General features: G+C 41.1%; 1 protein-coding gene across 5 annotated transcripts in view; it reads left to right on the plus strand.

Moving 5' to 3' along the window:
* NBAS (NBAS subunit of NRZ tethering complex) overlaps positions 1-23,797 on the plus strand; it is a gene marked incomplete at its 5' end in the record, with an annotated part of 273,478 nt that overhangs the window by 58,099 nt on the left and 191,582 nt on the right. For all 5 annotated transcript variants that reach the window (XM_080914068.1, XM_080914069.1, XM_080914070.1 and 2 more), the window contains 6 exons: positions 416-556; positions 830-908; positions 5,137-5,241; positions 5,575-5,711; positions 19,798-19,881; positions 22,669-22,822. In XM_080914068.1, coding sequence (XP_080770194.1) covers positions 416-556; positions 830-908; positions 5,137-5,241; positions 5,575-5,711; positions 19,798-19,881; positions 22,669-22,822 — 700 coding nt within the window. The remainder of the gene's footprint in view (positions 1-415; positions 557-829; positions 909-5,136; positions 5,242-5,574; positions 5,712-19,797; positions 19,882-22,668; positions 22,823-23,797) is intronic.

Here is a 23,797-nt window from a genome sequence, read left to right on the forward strand (position 1 = left end):
CATCACCTGCCTCTGTGTGTACTGTGACAGCCTTTGGCTATCAGCTCAAACCTTAGTAATGCATTAAATTAATCATTTGCTTCCACCAAAAAAAAAAAAAAAAAAAAAAAAAAGGATTAAGGGTAGATTATAGACAGAAGTGATTTCAATCATAAAACCTGATCTAACCCTGTTCATTGTTTCCCTAGGTCGATGGCCTTTCCTTGTTTTAAATGTCTGTGATCACTGCTTAGCTTCATGACCTGTGCTGTGGAAACAGTGAATGAACTGTGCTGTTTGGCAGAATCTGAAAACGATATATTTTTTTTTTTCTGTTTGGTCACAGTAGGGTAAAGCAACCTTCTATTACACGAAGAAAAAAACAAACAGAATGTCAACTTAATAAAAATCAAATGAGTTCTTTTCTTTTTTGCAGATTTACCTTACCGGGTGACGTAGACATTGACAGCATCGCCTATGAGGAACTTTTCCCGACAGACAAAGCTCCTGCCAAGAACAAACGGCAGAAAGAGCTTAAGAAGAGACAGGAATTGCTGAAATTAGTGAACTTTTCAAAGTAAGTCATTCATTAATTATTGCTCCCTGGGAAACAAAATCTCTGCTCATTTTCCTATGCTACTTACTAGTGTGAGTTGCTAAGTTACTTCAGCAACCTGAATGCATTACTTTTTATTTAGCTCTTGTGATTTTACATACAGTACTAAGAGCTGTAGACTGAAGGGTACATGGGCTATTTTCATGCTCTTTTGCCTCAGAGAGCCAGCATGTGTCAGTGAACAGAAGCATATGTCTATAAATGTAAGCAGCTCACTTGAGTTCTTCCACATAGGTTGACCCTGGAACAAAAGGAGATGTGCCGTTGTAGACTGAAGTTATTAACATTCTTGGATCGGCTGGCAACATACGAGGTAAGGAACGATGTTCTCCGGCAGCCGTACGAGTCGTCTGTTCCTACACAGGCCCTTATTGTGTATTTGCAGGTAATGGCACAGAGTTGGTTCTAGGTGGAATTTCAGGACACACTGAGTTCAATATTTATAGAACAGATATTCGTACCCATTTTAATGATTTCCTAGTTGATTTAGTTAGATTTAGTTGGTTGATCCTCGATCTTTATTAGAGCCACTTTTGAATTTAATAGCGAAATACTTCTTTGTCCCCATGTTGAACTTTATTAGTGCTGTATCAGTTTAGAGAGTCTTAAACATGGAAGAAACATGCTTGTAATGGTAGACATTTTGGAAGCTGAGGCAGAGGAATTGTGTTGAATTTGAGAGCAGCCTGGGCTGCATAGTGAGACCTTATCTCAAAAGACGAAAACCACCCAAAAATAAACCAATAAATCAATAAATCAATCCCACTCAAATGAAGATGAGACGCCTTTCAATAGCTGTGAATGGTTTAGTAAGTTAGTTTGTTTGCTTGTTTTTCACATGACCCATTCAGGTTTTTTCTTTTCCCATCTGGGGAGATTCAGAATCACATTTGCCTAGGCAAGTTTTCTACTGCCGAGCAATGGATCTATGCTTTCAGGTTTCCCCAGGTACTGACCTCTAGTTTGGGCTCAGACATTGTTTCCTCGTTCAGTCCGTTGGGCCTCTCTTACATGGCCACACTCTTGGCCTGTGGCACGAGTAGTTCTAGAATGCTGAAGGTACTTGATACTAATGATCACGCATGTAAACCAAGAAGTCTTGGATTCCTCACCCCTTGAAATGCTCTCAAACAAAACTAGAAAAGAAAAGGTGGTCATTCCAAATGGAAATCATACATAGAAGAATGCCATTAGATCCTTATACTTGCTCACCAAGCATTGAGAGAGAGAGAGAGAGAGAGAGAGAGAGAGAGAGAGAGAGAGAGAGAGAAGAAGGAGGAGGAGGAGGAGGAGGAGGAGGAGGAGGAGGAGGAGGAAGGAGGAGAAAGAAGAGAAGAAAGAAGAAGAGGGGGAGAAGAAAGAAGAAGAAAAGAAAGAAGAGGAGGAGGAGGAGGAGGAGGAGGAGGAGGAGGAGGAAGGAAGATAAAGAAGTAGCAGCAGCCAGGCATGTTGGTATATGCTAAGTACTTAGAAGGCAGAGGCAGATGGATATCTGAGTATGAAGCCAGCCTGGATTATATAGTAAATTCCAGACCTTCTCTCCCACCCCCCAAACCCCCCAAAAAAGAAGAAGGAAGAGGAGAAAGTAGAGAGGAGGGGAAGGAAACCCTCACTAAAACTGAGTTCTTTCTGTGACTGTTAAGAATGAGAATATAATTTAATATGAGAAAGCTATGGAGAGTTTCTGATGAGCTTATTAGCTGCAGCTGGCTTGGTTGTTGGACGGTTATATTCCTTTAAAGCATATTCTTTTCATTTTTTGGTGACATTTTAAGGTAATATTAAGAATAAATATATTTGGAACTGTATGTCTGTATAGTGTGGTTCATTAATTTCATAGTTCATTTTCATTTTATTGGATAATAATATCTTAGAAAAGATACTTGCAGTGTTGAATTTGTGTACTTAATTTTCTTTCATTATTCATTGGCTATTGAATTACTATCCTCTGTATGACATTAGCAAGTGTATTGTTATATATTATGATACTGACCTTTAGAATACTTCTGAGACCACTCTTTTTTGGAAATTAACCTTTTAGAAAGTAGATGGTTTGGATGAACTTGGCTATTAAAAGTCTGTAATGGGAACGTCTGGCTCTCGTGCTTGCTTGGTCCGTCATGTTAGAGGTATCTTTGCATTTCCATCAGGCATGGCTGACTTTATTAATGCCATGTAAATAAGACAAAAGCGAACGAATTCACTTACATTTTACTTCGGTGCTTTCTACACGCCAGCTATGATATGATGCTATTGCTGGATGTCGGGAGACATGAGCAATGGTTTTCATGGAATCCTCAGCATACAGGCGTTAAGTCATGGTAACAGTGTGGAAAGTCGGTGAAGCAGAGGAATTTATTGAACTCTTCCTGGAGATGCCCAAGGGGCCTCTGTAAGGAAGTTACCATCAACTAGTTGGTAGTAAGCAGAGGCATTATATTGATAAGACACAGGAGGGTAGAATTCAGAGTTTTATCTTCTTTGTTTTCCTAACTCTGGAGCTCAGCATGGTATTTGACTTACTGCAGACCTTGAAAAATCTGTTGAAAGTGTGTATAGTGTTTCTTCAAAACTAACCTCCACAGCCTATCATTCACTGCCCTGTGTACTTAGTCTTGATAATTTGGTCATTTCCTAGCAGCCCTTGGGGCCATCCTCAGTGTCCTTGTTTTGTGACTATGAAAACTGAGACTTGGAGAGGTAAGTAGCGTCTCCAGATGAGTAGGAAGCATAAGTAGATCTCACTGGTTAGGAGCTAATGTTGAGAATCGAGTGCTAGGTACAGGCTAGGGCATGAATGAAGAGGGCATGTCTGTGAGAATGTATGCTTGCTTTGAGTTGTTATAGCAAAGTGGGGAAGGGATATTGTTTATATGTTAATGGAAACCAGCCAGTAGAGGGATGGGAGACATTTATTAATGCAAGTGTCTCAGTCAGGACTTCTATTGCTGTGACAAAACATCATGTCCAAAAAGCAAGTTGGGGAGGAAAGGGTTTATTTGGTTTCTACTTCCACAGGAATGTTCATCATTGAAAGAAATCAGAACAGAATTCAAACGGGGCAGGATCCTGGAGACAAGCACTGATACAGAGACCATGGAGAGATGGTGCCTACTGGCTTGCTTTCCATGGCTTGCTTAGCCCGTTTTCTTATAAAACCCCGGGCCACCAGCCCAAGGACAGAACCACTCACAGTTGGCTGTACCCCCCTTCAACCCCCTATCAATTACTAATAAAGAATACCTTACAGCCAGATCTTATGGAGGCATTTTCTTAATTAAGTTTCCCTCCTTTTAGATAACTCCAGTTTGTGTCAAGTTGACACACAAAGCAAGCCACTACCAGTAGGAAAATAACAAAAAGACATACTTTCATGATGATAGAAAGTTGAAATGGGGTCCAGAGAATGGGTGCAGCTTTGAGACATGGATGGTTGAGAGGTATGTTTGCTGTGGTCATCACTGAAGGAAGGAGAATCGTACTGCTGCAGGGGCAGGCAGACTTGCAGTTTTGATGGGTTGGATGCTGAGGTTCCATCAAATAGTACCAGCTCAAACTCAGTGCTTTCAGCAGAGTGGTGGCTGAGGATGTTGGAGGTTTAGAAAATCTGTAAAAGTTTGTAATTGACTAGGAAAGAACAGGTCGTATGATGAGTACCCACTGTTCATTTGAGCCTTTTGATTTTAAGTTCGTCAGAACGGTTTTAGCCTTTCATTATAAGAAACTTAATCATGAAGAGATTCAGAGAGGCTAACATGGTGCATCCAGAGATACTTTTTTGTAATCTCAAACATTTTCAACATGTGTCAACATTACAGCTTTTTGTTTTTATTTCCTCACATCTATCTTTCCTTTTACTTAAATATTTCTATGAAAACCCCAGAGATTCTATCATTTTAATCTATGTGTCTGTATCTCTAATATGGACTTTAAAAAAGAACTATGACATTTTTAAACACAATTCACAGCAATTTTCTCATATCATCTGATACCTACTTCAGGCTTAGAGGTCTCTGGTGCTGCACAAATGCTTTCAAAGAAGATGCACTTGGCTCATGTCTTACTAGGCTGTAAGCTATGCGAAGGCAGGGGAAGTGTTGTTGGCTCTTTCTCCAGTGCTTCTCACAGGGCCCGCAGGAGGTGGTGGGCACTGAGTTCATTTGTGGTTCCTGAGTGAACGAAAGGCTCACTTGCAGTTACCGTCACTCACTGTAACAGGTGCCAACCTCGTCGGGCATTTTCACGTAGCCGTGGTAGGTACCCATGAGAGTAGCCAGGTAATCCTTGCTTATTTGTTGTTAGCAGGTGGTTTGGGTGTCCTACAGAGATCAATTCAGTTTTTAATCATTTCATCTATTTATAGATCTAACATGTTAGTAACACGTATAAAAAATATAGTCCCTAAAAAGAAAGTGTTTTAGTTAACAGTTGATACTTGAAATCAACTATTTTGGGTCTTATTTCGGGAGGCAGAGGCATAAGGGATTACTAGTTCCTGTCACGGTATTTGGAAGCCTACTTGTTGTCATTGTTTCCCTCAGGAAATCCTAGGGGCGCCGCATGCATCGGAACAGAGATATGATGCTGAATTTTTTAAGAAGTTCAGAAGTCAGAATATTGTTCTCTCAGCAAGAACGTACGCTCGGGTAATTGCTTTTCGCAAATAGAATAATTATGGTTATTAACACTAACTCTTCGAGCTGTGTAGTTTAATGTTAGCGCATGCATACACTGTTACACTCTCTTTTCTGTTATAATATTAGCAACTGCACAGAAAATGGAATTATATTTTTAAAACATCAGAGTTTTAAAATAAATAACCTTATAGTGTTAGGTTGAGAAACATGAAAATAAGGAAAAACAAAGCGTATTTCAAAATAACTCATCAAACCTGCATGCAAAGTTTGGAATGTGTCATAAACATCAGTCCTTTATTTCTAAGGTTCATAGTAGACACATGTGCCTTGTATTTCCTACAGGAGAGCAATGTACAAGCCCTGGAAATCCTGCTGACATACCATGGCTCCGATCTGCTCCCTCATCGCCTTGCTATCCTCTCCAATTTCCCAGAAACCACCTCTCCACACCAATACGCTGTTTTGTTGCCGGAGGCTTGGTATGCTACTCTGTTTTATTGATTATGGTTCTGTGTGTGTGTGTGTGTGTGTGTGTGTGTGTGTGTGTTTAATGTAGACACTGTACATTTTAAAAAGTGACATTTTAAAACTTAGTTAAAATGAGCAAAAATATATTTATGAAGATAGGGCCATCTTCACATGACTTGTTTTTTGACTAAATTTAATGCCTGGGCTAAGTTTGTGCTTGAATTAATTATCTCTTTCAGAAACTTAGCTGAGGTTCTGACAAGACTAGGGCCACTGGCATATCTGCAGCCTGTGCTGGCGCACAGGAAGGGGAGTTCTGAGTACATCAGCTGGACTAGTACTCTTCATGTCAAATCAAGGGTGTTCGATGAATGGTCACAGCAGGGCGTCTGCACCCTAGGCCTCTGCAGAGACCAGATTTCAGAATTGCCACTTTTTCCTCATTGATTAGTGTTTTCACTTTGCCTCCTGATCACTGTTGCACCCTCCTCGTTCTCACCCTGTACAATCCCTTTCCCTCTGTTCCCTCCATTCCCTCTCTCCTCTTCTGAGAGAGTATATGTCCTCCCTGGGTATCCCCAACCCCCGCACATCAAGTCTCTGTAGGACTTGTCTCATCTGCTCCCACTGAGGCCAGACAAGACAGCCCAGTTTCAGGAACAAGATCCACAGATAGGAAAGAGCTTTAGAGGCAGCTCCCACTCCAGTCGTTGGGGGACTCACATACCTGGAAACTAATATTTCTTTAATTTTTACATTCTGTTTGGTGTTTGAGATAAGAGTCTCACTAAGGAGCTCTTGCTTGCCTGGAACTCACCTTACAGACAGCCTCCAGGACAGCCTCCAGCATGCAATGACTTCCTGCTTCTAAGGCTGCTAAATACTGGGATTATAGGCCAGCATGACACAGGGCACATTAACTCTTCTTAAAGACAACTCAAGGGTGACTGTAATTTTGGTCCTTCCATTGAAATAAGAGGTTGCCCAAGTAGTGCTTACTGGCAGGAATCTGATATGGATGTCTCCTCAGAGGCTCTGCCAGAGCCATACTGATACAGAAGAGGATGCTTGCAGCTCACCATCTAACTGAACATGATGATCCCAATGAAGGAGCTAGAGAAAGGACTGAAGTAGCTGAAAGGTTCTGCAACCCCATGGGAAGAACAAAAGGTCAACTAACCAAACCCACCACAGCTCCCAGGGACTAAAACACCAACCAATGAGTTTGCATGGAGAGACCCAGGGCTTCAGTTGCATATATAGCGGAGGATAGTATTCTCTGGCATCAGTGGGAAGAGAGACCTTTGGTCCAGTGAAGGCTCGTTTTCTCAGTGTAGGGGAATGCCAACGTGCTGAGGTGAAGAGGGTGGTTGGGAGAGGGAGCTCCTTCATGGAGGCATGGGGAGGGGGAGGGGGATGGAATTGAGGGAAGGGGATAACATCTGAAGTGTAAATACAGAGAATGTCCATTAAAAATAAAAGAAATAAGAGGTTGCAGGTGTGCTTAGGAGTGGAGTAAGCTCTGTGTGGGTGAAAGAGAATATGGCTTGTAGTGATTTATTAGTTAAGGAGTATAGGAATGAAAGGAGAATCAGTTCAGGTTAACTAGGGAGTAATATGAAACCAACAGGTAAAACAGGAGAAAAACGGTGAGTGAAGAGAGCGGTGAGAACAGGTGAAAGGACAGGTCCAGCGTCAGGGAGAGTGGAAGCGGAAGCTGGAAGCCAGAGTGCAGTGCACTCCGGAGCCACAGCAGTTCCAGCACTAGGGGCTAAGACAGGAAGCCGCATCCCCAGGCTACTGTGCTCTTTGGGGGATTCAGTCTTAGGAAGGCTGTGGGTGGGGGATCGAGGCAGAGCAGAACATAGTAGTGTACAAAGCAGAACGGACTGTGTTTGAGACGTTGCCTCAATTTAGATGCTGTGTGGCCATGCTGTCCCTTCAATGGGCTCTCGGGCTGCTGTTTCCTGATCATCGCTGTGTATGAGGCTTCCCATGTTGATCTTTGTGCTTTGTCTTTCTACCAGAATGCGTGGCTCATAGATCAGACAGTGAGTCTTCCGTTAGTCTGAGAATTTATTTTAGCAAATTGCATATATTGCTATTCTTTTCCAGAAAGTTTTCTAAGGAAAGTTGTCAGTATTCGTTTAAAGGGCTTTGAATACCAGGTGAAGTTTGCTTGCCAGGTCTGGCAATCTGGCTTTTGCTTGTAGCATCTGTGTGTCTGTCCTATTACCTGTTCTGTCCCCATTCAACCAGATTGCTCTTGGTGGGGTAACTGGAAGGGCTCAGGAGAGGTGCCAAAGTGACCATGGCCACTCATCACAATGGGACTGCACCAGCCAAGCACAGAGCTCACCTCTGGAGGAGACATTGCACTGGCCAATCTGGGATGGTTCTGATTAGTCAGTACTTTTATAATTATTTGTCATCTCAGTTATATAGGGATGTGTGTGTGTGTGTGAGTGTGTGTGTGTGTGTATGTGTGTGAGTGTGAGTGTGTGTGTGTGAGTGAGTGTGTGTGTGAGTGTGTGTGTGTGTGTATGAGTGTGAGTGTGAGTGTGTGTGTGTGTGTGTGTGTGTGTGTGTGTGTGTGTAGGTGGGTGTGCTTGCAAATGCTTATGGAGGCTGGAGGTGTCTGAACCCTGGGAGCTGGATTACGGGCAGTGACGGGCCTCCTGACGTGGGTGCTGGAAGGTGAGCCCGGGTCCTGTGTAAGGGCAGGAGCACTGTAAACCCCTGAGCTGTCTCTGTCCCTCACTAGCTGGATTTGACAGATCCAACCTTTATCAGTCTTGTGCTTCATTGTCACTGTTAAATCCTTGTGTGTGTGTGTGTGTGTGTGTGTGTGTGTGTGTGTGTGTGTGAGACATTGATGAGGCATCACTGGTGTAAAGCTCTGAAATTGCATCTTTGTTTGTCCCAGGTTTTTATGTCATCTTTGCAGAAATCTTTACATTTTATATTCTTTTTAAAATTTTGATTAGCTGTTTTAAAGTCCTAAAGTGACATTTCTTAAGAGTCTTTGTTAGGATCTTTGTTTGCTTAATAGAGATACTCATTACATTTTATTTTTCATAGTTTTGAGTATCTATAAAACATTTAAAAATTCTTTTTTTTTTTTTTAGTTTAGATTTTTTTTTTTAATTTTGCCACCATTTCTTCCTGTGACATCTTTTCAGACTGACTGCTGAAGAGGTAATGGGGATGATGTAGTTGTCTGTGGAAGTCATGCACCTAAAACTCAGGATCTGGGTTACCTTCTTAGTGGCACTTCTCTCCTGTGAATGGTGTGATTAAAGCACTGAGTCCTTCCTGCTGTGAGGATGAAGTAAGGAATGGCTGTGCCAGTTTAGCATTTTTATTACTGTGATTAAAAACCACAAATAAATGCAACTTGGGATAAAGGGGCTTATTGACCACTTACAGTTTGTAATAAATCATCAAAATGAGGGCAGGAATTTTGAGGCAGGAACTAAAGTGCAAACCATGAGGGACTCTGCCTGCTGGCTTGCTGAGCCTGAATTTTACCATCCTGAAGAATCACTCGCTCCATGTATCGTGGTGCTGCCATGGGCTGAGCTCTTCTACATTCGTGATCAGGTAGCAAGAAAATGCTCTACCACTTTGCCTGTAGTGTAGTTTGATGCAAGAGTTTTCTCAAAGAGCTCCCTCCCTCTTCTCAGATGACTCCATCTTATATCAGATTGACAAAAGTTATTAAGACACGTGCATGAAGAAGCCACCTGGGACAGTACCCAAGTGCCTGCCGTTAGGAGTTATTAACAGAGAGTTAGTTCTCTACTAAGGTTTGTCCTTTTGTGCTTCTTTGACACTGTATAATATTTACTGACTTAATTTTCCTATTGGATTAAGTTTGTATTCAGAAATACTGGAAGAAAACAGAGAAGGAACTGTTTCTGTAAGTCTGGATTTCCATCTCATTAATACATACAGAGCACATACTCCAGAATGAGAAGTTAGTGAGTTATCATTTCTGCTGTATTGTGGAACGTGCATTACTAAAAATCTTTGCATGATGCAGATCATTCAAAGAAACTGGAAACTTCAGGACGTGTTCGAGATTTGAAGTTAATGGCATTGGTACAGTGATGGTCAACATCTAGCATGGTTAGTTAGATCTGTGTGAACCGATGCATCCAACACACAGTACTAAACCATGGCCTGGAAGGAACAGAGAAGGACAGCTTCTGTTCAGAAGCCAGAAACAAGACACTGGCAGGTTGTGACCTTTAGAACGTAGAAGGAGGAAGACAACAGAAACGTGATGGAAACTTGAAATTTTAGGAATGGTTGGAATGGCATCTGATGTACTTATTGGAAGAAGAAGGAGCTGGTTGCCACTGAGGAGTATTCATGGATGTGGGAATCGGTGTGTCTGATTGGCTGAGTGCTGTTTTGTGTTCATGTGCCTCAAGGATAGCTATAACTACAACCATATAAAATTCTCAAGTCATGTTTCAAACACTGTGAGATGCTCTTGGTAGGAGTCATAAACTGAAGGAATAGTTCTTTAGCGTGGACTTTGTAGCATTTTTGCCTCACCATCAAAATGTTTGCCATCCTGCAGAGAAAATTGGCATCATGGAATATGCTGTCTGTATGTTGTTTGCTAGTGTGTCAATTTATGGGGCTACAACTAATTACATTTGAAATCATTATAACCAACTCATTATAGAACACAATGAAGTACTTGCAGATTTATTTATCTAGTGTTTTACTAATATCTCTTTTTTGTAAAAAGCTCTTCCATTATTACTGCATTGTACACAGACTTAATTCACTTGAATTAAAAAATATTATTTTGACATTTTTTATGTACAAGTATTTTGCCTGTATGTACGTATGTACATATATGTATACACACACATACACACATATATATACACATATGCATATACATACACATATATGCCACTGGTGTGCCTGGTGTCTGTGGAGACCAGAAGGGGGCATTGTACTCTTAGAACTAGAATTATAGGTGGTTGTGAGTTGTCAGGTGGGTATTGGGAATTGGACCCGGGTCTGCTGCAAGAGCAGCAGGTTCTCTTAACTATTGAGTCATTCATTTCTCCAGTTCCAGTGTGTACTTTTAACACATGGAAGTAAGTTTTTTACTTAAGCATATGGAATTCTTCAACATGTTTACTAGTTCATAAAATATTCATTATGAATATTCCTGAATTGTCACAAGAATACACAATATTTATTTTGTTTTATTATTGCAAAGTATTTATAGTGTGAGTGTTGAGATTTTGTTCATGGAATAGAATGTCTTTTGCAATTTCTTCTTATGATCCAGGAACCTGTCACTGAGGCAGATTTGCAGGTTAAGTGTCTATAATTATGGAAATTTAATGAGATCACTTGCCAGTTGAAGGTTTGACTCTGAAGTTTGCTGTCCCATGCAGAGGACTGTGAATGGCCACGGTGTTGCAGATGTTTCCTTTTTTCTTTACTGGTTTTGTTTTAATTAATAATGTGTTCCCACACTTCTGATTTCTTTTTGTTTAGTTCCCCAACAACTTATATGCCATAGTATCAAGGTTAAGTGTAAACATGACTAAGTGAGCAGTTTTAGAACAGATTTGATTATGTCAAATTGACTTACCTTTATTTAAAATTAAATCGATTAACCCTATATTTTAAACCATTAATATAATTTTTGATGGGGAGAGTTGAGACAAAGGCTTGTTATTTAGTCTGTGCTGGCCTTGAATTCAACGTGTGACTCAGGCTAGCCTCCTGCCTTAGTCTCCTCAGTGCTGGGACTGTAGGCAGAAACTAATATTCCTGACTCCAAATCATTTATACAACTTTTATCACTGCATCATTAATAGCAATCTGGAGTTCTCTGAAATGCAACATTTGAAACATTTTCAATGAAGTCAGCATTGTCTCCAGGCAGTTTTCATCAGAATGTAAAGCACTGTGTTTATTTTCCTTGAAAAGCCACATTTTATACTTTGTACTCATTTCATACTCATCCAACTGTCCCTTTTTTATTCAGACTTTCCAAAGTCACTCACTGGATTTTCAAGGCTTAGATCCTAACCTTGGTGTCTATGGATTTAATTTTATAGTTTTATAAATATTTTATAAATATTCTGGAAGGTTGTTTGCTACAAAGAATATATCATCGCTATCTTGTAAAGGAGTTTTTGGTTTGTTTTTAGTTTTAATCTTTTTTCACTGAAATTTACAACTAGTCATGAGTGTATACATGAGACTGATTTAAAATTAAGATATTTCTAAATTATTTTGTTTCTTTTGAAAAAGTAGCTTAAAGAATACTTGAATCACATAAGAGTTTGTGTTTTTCAGTAGAAGTTTTAGCTAATTTTTTTTTGTTATATAAATAGGCATTTTATTAGTTTGGTAGGTAGCTAGACATAGGAATATAATATATTCTTTTCCAGATAAATTATAATCTAGTAGAGAAGGATAGCAAGCTAGATATTGATAATGCTGACCTAATAATCTGTTTTAAGATGAGAGTGTGTAGTGGACCAAAGGCTCTGTGGGTAAAGGCCCTTGTTGTCAGGCCTGATGACCCATGTGTTGGAAGAAGAGAACTAACTCTCATATGCTGTCCTTTGACCTGTGCACTTGACTTGTGGCAGGTACATGCCCAAATACATACAGATACATATATACACAATAAAATGTAATACAAATTTAAATGATTCATTCACACAAAATGAATACAGATAAGCTTAGAGATAGAGATTGCCACTGCAAAAAAATCAGGAAAAGAATTTCTAGAGGATCAGAAAAAGCTTCTTGGAGAGGGCAAGGGTTGGATCTAAGCCTTGAAAATCTAGCGTGTGATTTTGGAATGTCTAAGTAGAAAATAAACAGTTGGAATAAGTAATCTGCGACTGCTCATATACTCAACAGTGTTCTATCACTAATTGTCAAGGTGCCATTGATGTCCCCAAATAATCCCTAGTTGAGAGTGAATCAACAACAGGCTTAGTGGCTTATAATATCAGCACTTGGTAACCCAATGAATGGAAAGTGCATAACCCGGATTAATAAACATAATTTCCAAGAACGAAGTATGAAATCTTAGCTTACTTATGATTTATGTAGCCTAGTGTTTCCATTATCAATGTTTTTTCCTGAAGTTTTAAAAAGTCTATTGTGTCCTCTTAGTTTATTATGTCTGTCCTCTCAATATTTTCATTGCTGTAATAAAATAGTGCCCATGGTAAAATCACATTACTCATGGACTGGCAGGATCATCATAGTAAAAATAGCCATCTTGCTGAAAGAAAGCAATCTACAGATTCAGTGCAATCCCCATCAAAATTCCAATGCAATTCTTCATAGAGTTAGAAAGAGCATTTTGCAAATTCATTTGGAATAGCAAAAAAAACCCAGGATAGCAAAAAACTATTTGCAAAAATAAAGAACTTCTAGAAGACTCACCATCCCGACTTGAAGTTGGATTACAGAGCAGTCGTGAAAAAAACTGTATGGTATTGGTAAAGAGACAGGCAGGTAGATCAGTGGAATAGAATTGAAGACTGAGAAGTAAATCCACACACCTATGATCACTTGATGTTTGACAACGGAGATAAAACCATCCAGTGGAAAAAAGACATCATTTTCAACAAATGGTGCTGCTTCAACTGGCGGTCACCATGTAGAAGAATGCAAATCGATTTATTCTTATCTCTTGTACAAAGCTCAAGTCGAAGTGGATCAAAGACCTCCACGTAAAACTAGGTTCACCCAAACTCATAGAAGAGAAAGTGGGGAAGAGCCTTGAACACATAGGCACAGGGGAAATTTTCCTGAACATCAATGGCTTATGCTCAAAGATCAAGAATTGACAAATGGGACCTCATGAAATTGCAAAACTTCTGTAAGGCAAAGGACACTGTCAATAAGACAAAATGGCAACTAATAGACTGGGAAAAGATCTTTATCAATCTTACATCTGACAAAGGGCTAATATCCAATATGTATAGAGAACTCAAGAAGTTAGACTTTAGAGAACCAAATAACCCTATTAAAAATGGAGGACGAAGCTAAACAAAGAATTCTCAACTGAGAAATATCAAATGGCTGAGAAGCACCTAAAGAAATGTTCAACATCCTTAGTCGTTAGGGAAATGCAAATCCAAACGACCCTGAGATTCTACCTCATACCAGTCAGAATTGCTAAGATCATAAACTCAGATGACAGCAGATGCTGGCAAGGATGTTGAGAAAGAGAAACACTCCTCCATTGTTGGTGGGATTGCAAGCTGATACAACCACTCTGGAAATCAGTTTAGAGGTTCCTCAGAAAATTGGACATAGTACTTCCTCAGGACTCAGCTATTCCACTCTTGGACATATTCCCAAAAGATGACCCAACATCTAACAAGGACACATGCTCAAATATGTTCATAGCAGCCTTATTTATGTTAGCCAGAGCTGTAAAGAACCTAGATGTCTTTCAACAAAAGAATGGATACAGAAAATGTGGAACATTTACACAATTTACACAATTACTTAGCTATTAAAAACAATGACTTCATGAAATTGTTAGGGAAATGGGTGGAACTAGAAACTATCATCCTGAGTGAGGTAACCCAATCCCAAAAGAACACACATGGTATGCACTTACTGATAAGTGGATAGTAATCGAAAAGCTCAGTATACCCAAGATATAATTCACAGAGCAGATGAAGCTCAAGATGAAAGACCAAACTGTAGATGTTTCAGTCCTTTGAAATGGGGAACAAAATACTCACGGGAGGAAATATGGAGGCAAAAGTTTGGACCAGAGACTGTAGGAAAGGCCATCCAGAGACACCCCACCTGGGGATCCAGCCCATTTAGACACCAAACCCAGACACTATTGCCGGTGCCCAGAAGTGCATGCTGACAGCAGCCTGACATAGCTGTCTCCTGAGAGTCTCTGCCACAGCCTGACAAATGAACAGGGAGATACTTGCAGTTAACCATTTGACTGAGCACCTGGTCCCCAGAGGAGGCATTAGAGAATGGACTGAAGGAGCTGAAAGGGTTTGCATAGGAAAAACAAAATCACCAATCAGACCCCGCAGAGCTCCCAGGGACTAAACTACCCACCAAAGAGTACACGAGGAGGGACACGTGGCTCCCGCTGCATATGTAGCAGAGGATGGCCTTGTTAGGCATAGGTGGGAGGAGAGGTTCTGTGAAGGCCCAATGATGCAGTGTGGGGAAATGCCAGGGTGCGGAGGTGGGAGTTGGTGGGTAGGTGAGCACCCTCATAGAAGCAGGGGGAGGTGCAATGGGATAGGGGGTTTGTGGAGAGGAAACCATGAAAGGGAATAACATTGGAAATGTAAACAATTCCAATAGAAAATTGAAAAAAAATCACATTACATTTTACTGTTTTCCCTTTTTGATTCTCAAGAGAAATATAGAAATACTGTTTGCTTTAAGAATGGAACTTTGATCAGTTATCTCCTAATTGCTTCCCTCCTTGTATAGATTGTCTCTCTGTTGCTGTGAGTAGAGAGGGAAGTGGCTGTGTTTTGGGTCTGTCTCTAGCAGTGGCCTCTGAGACAACCATCAGGAGAGAGGAACAGTCTATAAATGGACTGTGTTAGCCCTTCTGAGTCTTAGGTATCAGGGGGAGCATCTTGGCGGTGGGTTTGGCTGGAGTGATTGTTGGCTTGTCCATTTCTTGTTATGGTGGATATTCGAGATGTTGTCCTGATTTGTTTTCATTTTATTATTTAAGGGGAAATGTCTTTGGGGCACTTTATCTGATTAAGAAGATAAAAACTAATATTAAAAGTAAATGTTGTAGCATAAGCAGTCTGTCATTATTGTTGATGCTAACTGTCTTGGATGCTGGTAATTACTCAAAATTAGTGTGTGATGACTAACTTTATTTCCTCTTATCAAATGTCTCAAGATTGGGGTTGGAGCATTTGTTTGTATTTTGTATTCTTATTATGCATATTTGTTTTCATGGTATATTCTGAAGATCAGCAGAATGGGGGTTATTATCAAACATTTCTGGGGCAGTTATGACCCAGGCTCTGAAACTGGAATTAACAATTAATTGTTTGCAGTACTGTTTTAGAGTGACTTAGGATGAGCTTCTGTTTTCAGCTGAAGCTGAGGTTGCTCAAGAGGCACCTCCCTCCACCCTTCTTGTTTGTTTTTAAGCCGATGTCTTTTCCCCAAAAGTTGAATTAATAGACTTAGTGCTATTGATTGCAAAAAAATTTTACTTTTCATAGAGATAGCACTTTTCTTTTCCTATTCATTTTCTTATAAACTTGAGTGACCTTATGAATGGTTTTAGAACATATAATCCTCAAATAGAGCAGAACATATTCTGAATGGCTGAACTGCCTCAGGAAAATGGTTCCTATAATTCTTTTTGATCACACAATGTCTTTGCTAGTCAAGATTTCATTAATATGTAAATATTTGTCAGTAACAGCAGTTTGTCTTTATCCTACTATATTTAATTAACATGTAAATAACCCTCAGAGACACCTTCAACTTTTGATATAGGCAAATCTGTTTAAACATTGTATTTGTAATAAGAAAAATGCTATCAGGAATCAAATTCATATTTGGTAATAAAACACGTTAAGGTGTTTTGCTTCATTGTGTATTCATTTTATTTATTCTTAAAATTTTGGACAGTGTGTATAAAAACTATGGAAAGATCCCATGGCATATGTAGGCTGGGCTCATGACCTGGTCATTGATGTGGAAAGATGGTGGTTTGCTGTGCTGCAAATTGGAGAGCTTTCTAGGTCAGAGTTCAGTGAGGCGATCCTGACTAGCCAGGTTACTTTTGGAAATCCCAGTTCCAAGTATTTCTGTGGTGTTCAGTGGATGGTGACAGTGCTCACAGTCAGGCTGAAGTACTCACTGAGGCTTTTGATCACCCCAGAGGCTGAAGTGCTCCCAGTGAAGGTGAGCTGCTCATAGCAAGCTGCTCATGGTGAGGCAGTTGCTCACAGTGAGGCGGAGGTACTTCCAGTGAAGCTGAAGCACTTACAGTGAAGCCGTTGCATACAGTGGGCATGAGGAGCTCATACTGAGGCTGCGAGCACACAGTGAGGCCACTGCTCAGTGAGGTTGGGGAGCACACAGTGAGGCCACTGCTCAGTGAGGTTGGGGAGCACACAGTGAGGGTGAGTTGCTGATAGTGGGGCTGAGGAGGACACAGTGAGGGTCATCTGCTCATAGTGGGGCTGAGGAGGACACAGTGAGGGTCATCTGCTCATAGTGGGGCTGAGGAGGACACAGTGAGGGTCATCTGCTCATAGTGGGGCTGAGGAGGACACAGTGAGGGTCATCTGCTCATAGTGGGGCTGAGGAGGACACAGTGAGGGTCATCTGCTCATAGTGGGGCTGAGGAGGACACAGTGAGGGTCATCTGCTCATAGTGGGGCTGAGGAGGACACAGTGAGGGTCATCTGCTCATAGTGGGGCTGAGGAGGACACAGTGAGGGTCATCTGCTCATAGTGGGGCTGAGGAGGACACAGTGAGGGTCATCTGCTCATAGTGGGGCTGAGGAGGACACAGTGAGGGTCATCTGCTCATAGTGGGGCTGAGGAGGACACAGTGAGGGTCATCTGCTCATAGTGGGGCTGAGGTACTCACAGTGAGGGTGATCTGCTCATAGTGGGGCTGAGGAGGACAGTGAGGGTGATCTGCTCATAGTGGGGCTGAGGAGGACACAGTGAGGGTCATCTGCTCATAGTGGGGCTGAGGTACTCACAGTGAGGGTCATCTGCTCATAGTGGGGCTGAGGAGGACACAGTGAGGGTCATCTGCTCATAGTGGGGCTGAGGAGGACACAGTGAGGGTCATCTGCTCATAGTGGGGCTGAGGAGGACAGTGAGGGTCATCTGCTCATAGTGGGGCTGAGGAGGACACAGTGAGGGTCATCTGCTCATAGTGGGGCTGAGGTACTCACAGTGAGGGTGATCTGCTCATAGTGGGGCTGAGGAGGACAGTGAGGGTCATCTGTTCATAGTGGGGCTGAGGTACTCACAGTGAGGGTCATCTGCTCATAGTGGGGCTGAGGAGGACACAGTGAGGGTCATCTGCTCATAGTGGGGCTGAGGAGGACAGTGAGGGTCATCTGCTCATAGTGGGGCTGAGGAGGACAGTGAGGGTCATCTGCTCATAGTGGGGCTGAGGTACTCACAGTGAGGCAGTTGATCACAGCAGAGGCTGAGGAGCTCTTTTTAAAACTTAGGGCTTGAGATAGTCATGGTGGAAGATACCAGTTTTATTCTAGTGATATCTTTACTCTTTTGATGTTTCTTGTTTTGTTGATACTAATCATCTTATATAGAACACTCTTAATTATATAACTGATTTTTTGGGGAAGTTTGTTAGACATCAAATTTGACTTTGTGCCTTTTCCTTAAACTATAATAATTTTTTCCCAAGATAGTACTGTGAAATATTCAAATCATTTCAACACTAAAACCTCATTTTTGTACATGGTTTTAAGCATTGGTTAGGGAGACCATGCCTTTTTGGAAATTATCAATATGGTGTTATAGATTATGATGCAGGAGATCTTGTAATGTTAATTAAAATTATATATATCTTATATTTACTATTTAGGAAAAACCTTGCTGGTGTGAAAAATAACAATATGTTTATAAAGGTTAGTACTGAACATTCACTGTGTGCTGGGAGTCATTCTAGAGCTTTATATGCACTAATTTAATTTTCTGCAAGCCTGGACACCGAATGGTGCCTTTGGTCAGGTCTTTTTCTGTCTTGTTGCTGTGTGTGGTAATAGGCTTTGTGATGTTTTTCCACCAGGTGTATGATCTTCTTGCCTTGTTTAGTGATGATAACCCCAATGGAATTCCACGTGTGGGTCCAAATTATCTTTACTTTAGAGGGTTTATTTACTAGAACATCTTTTCCTTTGGTAAACAATAGAAATAGAAGTCCACTTCTTAAAACCAATTCATAAGAGGTAGCAATTAGAAGTAATACACTGTCTACCCAGCCTTTGTTTCTAATGCACAAAACGTGGACAAAAGAACTTTTGGAAGTCTGTTTTTCAGTTTGCTCGAAATAAAACATTTATATTTACTGCAAGAAGTATTTGATGAGAGGATTATTGACTATAATAGAACTTAATATATTCATTGCCTTCCTACTGTCTGATAAATGCTACCACCATATAAAACCAGCATAGTTATTCAGAAAAACATGCGAACAAAGAATCCTAAAGTCAAAAGCAGGCATTGCTTTGTAAAGAGAAAATTTCAGTTACCAGTCATGTATATTTTTAAAATAGCAATGACACATTTAAATTTTGGACTTCAAATGGAGTATGAAAAAGGATAAGATGAAACAAGGCATATGAACATGCAACATTGTATCCCAGAGCTTGTCTTAAAGTTGTCTCGGTTAGCTTACCCTTTTACAGTTGTGGGTCACATAACTCATTGGTGAGTGTCTTCCATGGTTGGAAGTGAAGAGGAAAGCACAGTTAATGAAAGGGTTTTCTCTAAAGTTCCCTAAATTTCCTTCTGTTTACCTTGTGCTTGAATTGTGAGAAATGGCTGGAGTCTTGTTTCCTCATCACTGTGACAGAAGCTTGACTACAATCACTGCATAGACTGAATATTTATTCTGGCTTATCTTCCATTATCGTGCGAGGGGATGAATGCAGAAGCTGGATTTATCATGTTGGAGAAGAGGGAGGAGACAGACACATAGAAAAAGACAGAGACCCTAACTTCTAAAGGGTTCTCTGTTTTCCCCAAGCAGTTGTTATTAGCTGGGACCAGTGTACCAGTGCATGAGCCTATGGGATCATTTTCCATCTGAATTCTAGCAGGGAGCTTCAGAGATGAATCTGTTCTGGTTTACCCCCCCCCCCCCTTATGACATGCAGTGAAATACCCAGCTGTCTGAAAGTCAGTATAAACATACAGCCCAAGCCCAAGGTGTTCTGAACAAGCTGCATAGTTTTGCCTTCCATCAGTATAAGAATAGCATGTCCTTCCTTACCTCTCTGGTCTATATCTGTCCTGTATAAGTCACTGTTTTTGTTCTGTTTTGTTTTTCAATTTTAGTTGGCACGATGACTCCTTGATGATCATCCCTTGGGCTGAGCATAAACACCGAGCTGAAGACTGGTGTGAGCAGGAGGAATGCAGGTTACTATGAACTAGCACAAAGCCGCTTGGCTTAGCATAGGTCAGCAGGTGGCCCTGGGAAACACTGGGACTTGTGCAGTCCCACAGGGTGATGTTCTCTAGTCCAGAGTTTAAAATAACAATAATGACTTGGGATATATTAAAATTTTAATGAGAAAATACCAGTCATTAAAAGGGAACTGTTTAAGCAATGATCTTTATTACAACTCTTTACTTTCAGATGCATTCTTAGTTAAATTTTAGTTCTCATATTTTAAAGAGTGTACTTAGGAAACCCTTAGAGCATGGAGGTACCACGTGCTACAGCGAGATGCAGTCAGTGAGGTGTGGGGCGCTGTCAGTAAGAGGCACATTTGAGTCCCTGTACTCTCCACTTCTCAGAATACTTGCCCTTCTCCTTTGCGTCCCTTCCCAGAGACAAGGTATTTATCCTTTGGGCCCGCAGACTGCGAGTTGAGTTCCCAGTCCTCCATGTTGCTGGACGTCAGCAGAGCATCTGGGGAGCGGATGGTGAAGTGATGCCCCAAAGATCCAGCCTCTGAGAAATGTTACACATCACCTTCATGTAGGAGCTTGTAGATTTTTAAAATTTTTGAGAAATGAAGTAGCTTCTAGATCCTGAGGTATGGTCCTCAAAGGCCTGGGCACTAACTGGACACAGTGGAGCTAACAGATGTACAGGACCTGTCACATCCATTGAGGTTTCTTGACATCTGAGGATAGATTCTGCTAGATTAAAAAAAAAAATGGGGAGGAAAATATACATGTAGTGGAACAGCGACAGGAAAGTGGAGACAGCCTGGAGAAAGTAGAAGTTTTCAGAAGATATGTGATCCAGGAGGCAAGTTACTGTGATTTGTACAGTGAGCCGGCATCTTCCGGTGGATAATCCACTGCATGGCCACACAGACGGCCTGTTATTCCAGTGAGTCACAAAGTGAAAAGGCATGAATGTGGGGACAAACTTTACAGCGGGGAGAAGAAAGGGACTGACTGACCAGGACGCATTACAGACGCAGATGAAGTTGTCAAAAAACAAAAACAAACAAACAAAAAAACAAAAACCTAAATCTTAAAACAGCCTAGGTCAATATCATAGAATTGTATAAAATAGGAACAGGACTAAGAGGACTGTTTAGGTGAGTTCAGAGTAGTATACAAAAATTCACAGGAGTCTAAGGTAGACTGGGATAGACTCAAGCTGTTTCCTTAGAAACTAGAATAGTTATACAGAGCTGGAATATAATATCAAATATGTAATAAAACAAGTCTACTGTTCATTTAATAGATACTAAAAAGGCACAGATGATAGAGGAGACGGATTTAAGAATAATTAGAATTTGATGGCTTTAAGTTTTCAGATTGAAATGTTCTTTAAAGCATTTTACCCAGAGGTTCTAGAATATCAAGAATATGTTCTTTTAAAGAGGACGACTCCATTTCATGAAAGGAATTCAAAATCAGAATGACCTAGAGTATGGATATGATGGTGTTGAAGGGGAGGGAGGGAGAGAGGGAGGGAAGGAGACAGACAGACAGACAGACACTGCTCACTGAGAAGAGACCTGGGAGTATCAGTGTTTAGTGGTTCATAGAGCTGGATGTTGTAGCAAGGACTATTAAAAAGGAACATCCAGGTAAGAACCCTGGATCTGTAGCTAATGCATTTCCTAGAGAATGCAGTGCTTTCGTATCAAAGAGCCTGAGGGGTGAAAGGGAGGGTTGGAAAGAACATCACAGGGACTCTGTTGCTGCTGGCTATTTGTCTGACTGAAATGAGGAATCTTTAATAGATTCCAGGGTGGGCAGGGTTGCATTGTGTGCAGTACTGAGGAAGAATTTCTGCTAAGTGTGTTAATCACACCAAGAAAGGGGTTGAGTAGAACTCTCTTCCACTGTGAGTTACATGCATGGTAAATGGTGTCAGGTATTTGGATATGCTGCCCCAGCATTCATGGGTTCTGGGCCTCAGCAAGACACAGTGACTAAATAAAATTAGGGAACTGATATGTGCATTTTGCATAATATTATCCCCATTATTTTAATGAGTAAAAGGGGCATTTTAAAGCAGTCTACCCAGGTTTTAGAGCTTTTGCAGCTGGATTTGTTCAGATTTGGTTTTGAGCTCTACACTGTTTAGTACTCGCCTAAGCAGTCAGCTGTGGTTATATCAGCTCACTAGGATGACCCAGAAGGTCATTTGGTTAATCTTCACCTTTGAAAGTAGTCACCCGTGCTTCCCGTGCAAACAGTTCTTGTAATTAGTGATCCTCTAGGACGTGTCATTTGCACAGCTGACAAGATGCTGTGTAAGGGCGGTGCTGTGTAAGGGCGGTGCAGAGCTGCCTTGCTAAGGCCTGGTACAAGTGACAGTCAGCACAAGTGAAGTACATTTCTTATTCTCATGGAAGCTGAAAGCAAGATTCTTGATTCCAGTTCCACCTGGAGTCCTTCCAGGAGAGTTCCAGTTTGGCTCTGAATCAGTGGGCTGGCAGAAGCAGCCAGCTGTGTGTGTTCTGTAAGAGCTTTTCAGCCTTTGATACTACCTATCTGACTGAGTGTGGCATAGTAGTTTTGATTTATTTTCCATTCAGAATTTTGAAGTCAGGAAAACCAGTGGGAAAATGTTAAATTTCCCCAAGTGTCCCACTAACCTGCAAGTTTGCATGTGCACGTGAGAAAGTACGCCCTCTCACAGACACCCCATGTTTTTAACTTGCTCTTCTCATCCCAGTCCCTCTCTTTCTGCAGCCTTCCAGTCATTAACCATTTCCATCTGCTTTGCAGAATGGTGGTGGAGCCGAGCCTCCAGGATGCCAGCGAGTTTCTCTATGCTGCGCAGCCCGAGCTACTGCAGTACAGGACACCCCAGCTTACTGTGGAGAAGGTGATGGCCTGGTATCAGAGCCGAGCAGAGGACATAGAGCACCATGCTGGGCAGGTGAGACGAGGAAGCACTGCTCTCAGTGGTGATCCAGGCCAGAAGTCTGAAAGGAACAGTCCTTAGTGCTTTTGTTCATTTGCCCTCTGCCCAGAGGCTTTTATAACTTTTGCATTTTTATAAAGCAAATACATGCAAGAAAAGTTGTTCAAATTGTCCTTCAAAATGTAAACTGCAAACTATGTTATGCATTGTTTCTGATTTTCTCAGTATTCAGTGGCTGTATTACCATCTTAATGCATCAGCATAGAAAGAAAAGTTTGTCCCAGTTACAGTGCACAAACACAGGCGATTGTGATTGTGCCTTTTCAGACACTCAGTCCCAAGTGTATTCTTATCAGTTACGGTTTTCTCTAGTGGTCTCCATCTTGCAAAAAGATATGTCCTTGATGAGAGTGAGGACTACATTTATATATGGCGGTGGTTTGGAATTATGCTGGTTTAGAAAAGTGCCAGGAGTAGGTTCTCCTCCAAGGTCTACAACTTCACTAGGTTTCCAGAAGTAAGTATGATCTCCCCGTTCTTGAGTTAGTCTTCGTTCTAGTTAGAAGCGCTTGGTTACTTCCCAAGTATGAGTGTCACTATTGCACCCTTAGGGTTATTGTGTCAGGCTGGTCATTCAAGTTTAAGAGTGTTAGATCTGGGTAGCAATGGTGGAAGCTTCCCTCCTTTGGAAGCTTGCAGGGTGCCTTGTACTCTCTGTTTTCTGCCTACTTTTACTATGAATCTGAAACTGCTCTGTTAAGAGAAAGGACTAGTTCTTAGACATCATAAATTCCCTTGAAACTAGGGATGATGATAAGGCAAAGGGTCTTGGGGTACTTTGTATTCAGCTGTCTTATGTCCTGTTGAGTCTTTTTATTTTTAAAAGCACTGATAATGGTTTTTATTTTTTTGGCTTTATGAAAGTTTATGACATTTTATGTCTATGATGCAATTAAAGTGGTATCTGTTGACATCGATTTTATCTTCTTC

This window comes from Micromys minutus (genome assembly GCF_963924665.1).
Source record: "Micromys minutus genome assembly, chromosome: 1".
NCBI classification, from domain to species: domain Eukaryota; kingdom Metazoa; phylum Chordata; class Mammalia; order Rodentia; family Muridae; genus Micromys; species Micromys minutus.